The 6,663-nt window shown below is 55.0% G+C and overlaps 2 protein-coding genes across 2 annotated transcripts; one reads left to right on the top strand and one right to left on the bottom strand.

Annotated features, from left to right (window-relative positions):
* Nucleotides 1–846: 846 nt before the first annotated feature.
* ZC2HC1C (zinc finger C2HC-type containing 1C) lies at nucleotides 847–5,313 on the bottom strand. The gene is made up of 2 exons (XM_035539167.2): nucleotides 3,994–5,313; nucleotides 847–3,312 (listed from the first exon to the last, which is right to left on the bottom strand). The coding sequence occupies exons 1-2, from the start codon at nucleotides 5,212–5,214 to the stop codon at nucleotides 3,046–3,048; spliced, it is 1,488 nt and encodes a 495-aa protein (XP_035395060.1). The 5' UTR covers nucleotides 5,215–5,313; the 3' UTR covers nucleotides 847–3,045.
* An 81-nt stretch (nucleotides 5,314–5,394) lies between these two features.
* ACYP1 (acylphosphatase 1) lies at nucleotides 5,395–6,550 on the top strand. Its single transcript, XM_035539168.2, has 2 exons — nucleotides 5,395–5,526; nucleotides 5,879–6,550. The coding sequence occupies exons 1-2, from the start codon at nucleotides 5,443–5,445 to the stop codon at nucleotides 6,092–6,094; spliced, it is 300 nt and encodes a 99-aa protein (XP_035395061.1). The 5' UTR covers nucleotides 5,395–5,442; the 3' UTR covers nucleotides 6,095–6,550.
* The last annotated feature ends 113 nt before the right edge of the window (nucleotides 6,551–6,663 follow it).

Raw genomic sequence — 6,663 nt, 5'->3', positions numbered from 1 at the left:
AAGAGGAAACTGAGCCAGCTTGAATAAAATATCCCGAGTGGTATCTGAGTTAATCTACAGTTCCAACCCCAGCATTAGCTGCTTGCCTGTCACTTAAGGGACGTCTGCAACAGATGGATTTATTTTAACAGTATCCAAAGCCGTGTTGTATGTACCTACCTCAGTGACCATGTGCGTTCTGCTGACTTAAAATCCACTAAACGGTCAAAAAAACAGTGCAAGGGAAATGGAGTCAATAGTACAAGACAGGTAATAGTACTGAATTTCTTAACTACTCTTTAATTCAGTTAAATTTTTCATTAATTCAATAAAGTGGGCATAAATCTTCAAGTTTTTCCCTTTCCTGCCTCTTTCCTTGTCACCTCCTGCTATCCTGTATTACCCCGTGTTAACAAGGTTTGAAATTAAGGCATTGGTTTCGCTTTTCTGTTCAGTTTGGATACAGTGACTTCTTTTCCCTTGTTTTCCGTCTCTCCTCTCTGGGTTTGTACGTTCTCACCATACCTGGCTGACAGTGCAGCACTGACCCTTTCTGGGACCTTCGTGTTTTTCTAGGGTGTGCCACGGGATTGGGATCTCTGCCCACATATCTATAGGGCAGAAGCACTCCAACTTCTTTCAGGAATCTGGTCCACCCACTGCAGGCTGGAGTGTTTCTTCGTGTTCAGCTTTTCACTAATCCAGTTCAATCTGGTTGCTTTTTATCTTTGTTTTTTTTTTTTTTTTTGACTCCTGTGAGCTGGCACTGCATTACTGAGGGGCTTGCAAAAGGAGCCGCTGGATTTTTTTGTTGTTGTTCTTTGTTTGCTTCCTGTTGCAACCTTCTCATACAAAGTAGTCATTCTTACTTCGAGAACAAAAAGCACTCTGTGACCGTTTAAAAGAACTTTTTACACAACAGAACTAGTCTAACATTAGAACTAGTCCAAAAATCGGAAGCTGGAAAAATAACTGACTTAGAAATGGGCAGCAACCGTTGCCAGCTTAGAGCAGATGCATCTCTGTGCGGGTCTATAGGACATCCATCTCCCCAGAAAAGACCCTTTAATAGTGTGTGACAAACTAAGACAGTCAGCATAAACCCAAAACCACCAGGAACTATCCTGTACCTCAAGAATAAAGCAAGAGAAGGGGCATACTTTTGTCCTAATTCCCTGCTATTGCAACAACCAAGGTGAAAACAAGCAGATGAGTTGAGGAAAGGTGAAAGCCCTGCGTGCTGGAGGTCCCTGCCGCCTCTGCCTGCAGGAAATCTCCATCTTTTTTGATATTAAATCTACTTGTTGATTTAGCTCTGAACATTAGTGCAACAGCTAACAAGTGTTCTGACGTGAAATTCTTCCGTGTACTGCGTGGTTGTTTTATTTTACCTGAATTTTTAGCCGTAGCTGCTGTTAAACGTTTTGGATGGGAAACAATCAGAGGCCATGTTAGGAACTGGGTGGAGGTGGCTGTGAAAAGGAAATTCCTTCTCAGCTCCTGAAAGTGATGCACTGAGGCGTGGAGCTGTCGCTGATCTGCTATTTGTACTTTGTGCCACAAGCCCAGAGAGAGGCACAAATGCTCTGTATCACGGTTCTTCTTTTCTAGCTGATGCAGCACGGTCCCTTCCGTGATCTTCCCGAAGTCCCGTGAAACAAGGTAGGTTCCTTGCCCTCGCTCCAATCTATTTGGAAGGATTTTCCATGACCTCACTCCTCTCCTGGTTGGAAACCTAACTTCCAGACTGAGCTTATTCATCGCCTATTTTTGACCTCGTGTGGCGCTATTCTTTGTTTCTTCTTCTGCCCTTTCCCCTTTCTGAGCCCATTATTGCACGTGGTAAGCAAGCACTTTGGGATGAGTGTTCTGCGGCCCGGCCAGCTCTGAGCACCGCCGCTGCCCCACGCACATGAACCAGCACACAGGCCTGGGCAGTAAGCGCCTGCTCCTGCTGGCTCGTCCACCCCCAGGAATTCCTCAGCCTGAGGTTCACGTGCTGAGGAAGCATTTAATGGTATCCCCACCTCCTGGTGGTCCTGCTTCAAATAACGGCATCAGTCTACCTCCGACTGATAGTGGCAGTGTGCTACTGCTGGCAAGAAATGGGCCCGGGATTGGCACTGGCATTTCAGAAATAACAATCTGAACGAAATAAAAATCTAAATAAAATCCTTGGGCTTGAGCAGAACAAGAATGCAATCAGCCCACCTCCACAACTTTCATTATTCAACTGCCCAGGGCTGCAACAAATGGGACAGAGCACGAGAAAGGGCCAACAAGCAGCTTTGGATCCTGTTGTCTAACAGACGAGGGCGGTGAAATGCAGCAGTGTGTAGGCTGCTTTCAAACTGCTCACATAGCCCCCTCTCCTCCCTCAGCAGGACTTTTCCAAAGGCTCTGTCTAAACACCAGCTAGAATTGAATGTGGAGCGTGTTCTGTGGCCAAAACTAAGCAACTCCTCACACCCCTGTCTCTGGTAGGTAATTGCAACAGAAACAATGTGGCAGCCAGAACCCGTGTCACTGTTGGCGTGCTCAGGGGCGATTGGCTGCACCTACAGAGCACCGAAATGAGAGGCAGATGCTCTCTTTGGCCCGGCTGTTTGTCTCATCCGCTGCACTTCTTGCTTTTGTGGAAGGAAAATAACAGTGTGCAGACACTGGTAAGCTAAAGGAAAGCAGCTATTTTCAAGTCAGAAAAGAGCCAAGCCTCTGTAGCCTACATAAAAAGAAAATGTGAAGAACAGACCCTTTCTGATGGCTGGCTTGCTCCTTGTTGCTGTCCTGGGATAGCTCGTAGCAACACCCTTTCTTCTCTGCAGTGACATCCTTACACCTACGCTGTCTTCTTGCTGAGATGGCCGGATGGGGGGCGCAGGCCCTCACCGGGGCACCACAAGTGGCACAACCCAGCACAGGTCAAAGTACAGAAACTTTAATACTCTGCTTATGTGTCCTGAGCCGTTTGCTCGCTGTAAATAACAGCTCACCGCTCGCAGCTGGCGTTGGGAACAGGAGCGAGAGTGCAGGGAACTGCAGCAGCAGGCAGAGCTGGCTGCTGCCTCAGCAGCGTCTCCTCTGCGGCGGGGACGGGGGCCTGCTCTTGATGGTTTTGCATTTGGGAACGTGTCTCTCAGCTACCTGGGGCGCAAAGCGGCGTCTGCAGTAGGGGCAGGCCACGTAGTCTGGATTTTCAATGGGGGGCAGCGGCGGCAGGTCGGACGCCTTCCCGCCCTTGGAGAGCACCTGCTGCACCTGCCGGGCCTGGCGCAGGGTCTGGATGAAGACCTCGTGCTTCCGCCGCCAGTTGTTCCTCCTGGGTGGCTCATTCTGCAGAAGGGAAACGCAGTCAGAGCCGCTGGTGCTGGCAGCCTCTGTTCTCAGCCTCCCTCTCAGGGTCCAACGTGGCTCACCCCTCCCTGAGCACTCCCTGTTGGTTAAAAGCCTCCCAGAGAAGCTGATCCCACGAAGGGGATCACAAGGACCGGCACCAAGGAGGGTTTTGAAGGACTCACTGATGGAGATGGCAGTACTTGGAGAGGGGGTGGGTACAACCAGAAAAGTAAGCAGTGGGACCAAGAACGTGAAGAGAGATGCTGTAGGTGCTCGGCAGGAGCAGAGCTGCGTGTTTCCCCTCCCCTCACTTTAACAGTCCATTTTATTACCCATTTTTTCAGTCTGTTCCCTGCGGTCCCCCCAGTGTCACAGACCCACTCTGCCCTGACACGAGCATCCTGACTACAGCAAGGAATGAGTCTTCTCCTGGAGTACACCCACGACACATTACAAAGACATGTCAGCTAGGACTGACCCCCAAAAAACATCAATTTCATTTTAAATTGATCCATCTACCCATTTGGCAAGTGCCTTTTGAGGGGCAATAGCTGCACTGCGTCCCCCAGCCCTGTGTACACGTGAAGATGCCCCCGTCCCTGTCAGAACTAGATCTCAGGGCAGGAGGAACGTGAGCAGTACGTGTGGGCTGAGGGAGGCAAAGGGACCGCACGTTACCTGAGGCCTCTCTGAGCTCTTCCACTGCTGATACTCCTCCAGCTCCGTGCCCCTAGCTCTGGCCTTGCTGGAGTCAAACACCTTCCTCTTGGAGCCTTGGCTCTTGCTGCAGATACTCGTGTGCTTCTTGAGCCTGCTGCAGAGAAACTTGCGTCCGCAGAAGCTGCATTGCCCAAGCTCCCCGTGCTCCGCAGCGCTGGCAGCCTGCGCATACAGCACCTCTGCAGGCAGGTGCTCACCGTAATCATGGTCTGGGAGGGCGGAGGGAAGAGGGCTGTGCTTTGAGGCCGGCTCTGAAAAGGAGGCTAAACCCTCCACGGGTACACGGTCTCGAATTTTGTTGTTGCTGGCCACCAGTCGTTCCTTCTTGAGCTTCCCCATCGCCAGCTCTTGGGGATGGAGCGTGGTGCTGGGCCTGGGGACAGTGACCTCTGCAGACTGCACCCCACTACAGTCCCTATCACCTGTCCTGGCTGTAACTCGTACAGTTTTCTCTTCAGGGTGCCTCGCAGCCTTCCGCACACGGGTCCTCTCCACATCTCTGGCTCTTCTCTCCTCTGCCTCCACGAGCTCCTTCTCTCTTTGGATCCTCCTGAGCTCCTCTTTTGTTCTCCTCAGCTTCTCTCTGAGGAGGGCCTCCTTCTTTCGGATTTCCTCCTCCAGGTTCTGTCCGTCTGCCTCCAGCCTCAGGATGTAAGCCAGCTCCCTCCTGTGCAGATGGGAGGCCGGCTGCTTAGGCTCTGCTGTCCAAGCAGGGAGCACAGCAGCTGGCTGAGACCTCCCTGCCGGAGCCTTCCCTTTGCTCTTCGAGCCAGCCCTACCGTTTGGCAATTCCTCCATGCACGGGGAGCTGCTGGGCTGTCCCGCGTTGGCTGCTGGCACACTCGCAGCGCTGAGGCGCAGGAGCGGTTTCAGAGGGTACGAGCGGTCCACTCCTTCCTTCCGCCTGGCCGCGGATTTGGAGGGCAGCGCCTTGGCCTGGCCGGTCACACGCCTGCCCTGCGGCCCCGCTGAGGAGAAGCCCCCGTGCCCGGAGCCGTGCTGGCTGCCCTCCGCGGACACACGGTACGAGCAGCTCCGGCCCTCTGGGGCGCGGGGATCCCTCAGGCCCCGTGTCGGATCCCCGCAGCCGCTCCCCGGCTGCTCCAGCCGGGGCTGGGGGACCTGGGGACCGCACCGCTCTGTCACGGGGAGCTGAGCGGCCACCTGCAGCTGGGCCATGCAGCGCCCCGGGGCCGGGGGCTCCCGTCCCGAGCCCCCCTGAGGCGGCGGCGGGGCTGTGACAGGGCCGGGGGGGGCGCTGACAGGGCCGGGCCCGGCCCCGCCGCGCGGTGTTGGCGGCCGTTGCCTGGAGACGGCGCGCGAGCGGCCGCTCTGCCCGCTGGAGGACCTCGCCTCTATGGTCGGGGGGCGGGGCGCTGAGTGAGGCGGCTCCCGGCGGCGGCCGCCATGTCGGGCAGCGAGGGGCTGCTGTCGGTGGACTACGAGGTGTCCGGCAGGGTGCAGGGCGTCTTCTTCCGAAAGTACACCCAGGTGCGGGGCGGGGCGGGGCGGGGCGGGGCGAGGCGAGGCTGCTGTCCTGTAGAGCCGGGCGTTAGCTGCGAAATGGGCGCTGTGGGGGTGCCAGGGAGCCTTATAGAGGCTCTGGAGAGGCTGGAAAGCCCTCCAGGATCACCTGCTCCAACCACCCCTACCCCCAGCGTCACCATGTCCCTCAGCACCACGTCCAGCCTTTCCTTGGACACCCCCGGGGACAGCGACTCCACCACCTCCCTGGGCAACCCGCTCCAACACCCTCCTAATGTCATTAATTACACCTAACTCATTACTGCCAGCTCTCTCGCAGCCCAGCGCGATCTCATCCTGCTCTGCATTTTCTTCCCAGGGCGAGGCCAAGAGGCTCGGGCTCGTCGGCTGGGTCCAGAACACGAGCCATGGCACCGTGCAGGGGCAGGTGCAGGGCCCGGCCGACCGCGTGCGGGAGCTGCAGGAGTGGCTGCGGAAGACGGGGAGCCCCCAGTCCCGCATCAGCCACGCCGAGTTCAGCAACGAGAAGCAGATCGCGGCCCTGGAGCACGCGGATTTCAGGATCGTGAAGTAACTTTGCCCGGAAAGCGGCGACGCCTGGAGCACGAGCCGCCCGCGCAGAACGTGCCCTCCTCCCTGCTCGTCCAGTCAGCTGATGTTCAACTCTAGAGAACTTTATTTTGTTACATGTCTAATTTATTGGTTTGTTGTACTGTTAGCGTGACTAAACCACTCACAGAATGTTGGCGGGCAAAGAGCTGTTGTATCTCTATGGAAGGGGCTGCGTAGCAGTGTGGCCTGTTACTCTGAATGCGTGTGCAGAGTGAGTTTTGAGTTGTTGTAAGTGTATGAAATGCAGAATTTGTGTAACGTTGTGCTCACGTGAAGGAAGTCACGGAGCCAATGCCAGTTTGATTGCTAAAAGCGCTACTTTTGTGACCGAAACGTCTCAGAAACAACTTATTTTGTGCGTTATCTGCCAAGAAGTTTATTTTCTATTTCGAATAAAATTGCTTGCAGCTTGCTTGTATCCAGCGTGCCGTGGCAGGCGGGACTTGTCACCTTGCAGCCTTTGTGCCCCGTCGGGGCCCCTCTTGCGCCCTTCCCGTCCCCCTCAGACCTGCGCAGGGACGGCCGCAAACT

The sequence above is a fragment of the Cygnus atratus genome, chromosome 5 (genome assembly GCF_013377495.2).
Source record: "Cygnus atratus isolate AKBS03 ecotype Queensland, Australia chromosome 5, CAtr_DNAZoo_HiC_assembly, whole genome shotgun sequence".
In the NCBI taxonomy this organism is placed as follows: domain Eukaryota; kingdom Metazoa; phylum Chordata; class Aves; order Anseriformes; family Anatidae; genus Cygnus; species Cygnus atratus.
This window is presented reverse-complemented; position numbering and strand designations above follow the sequence as displayed.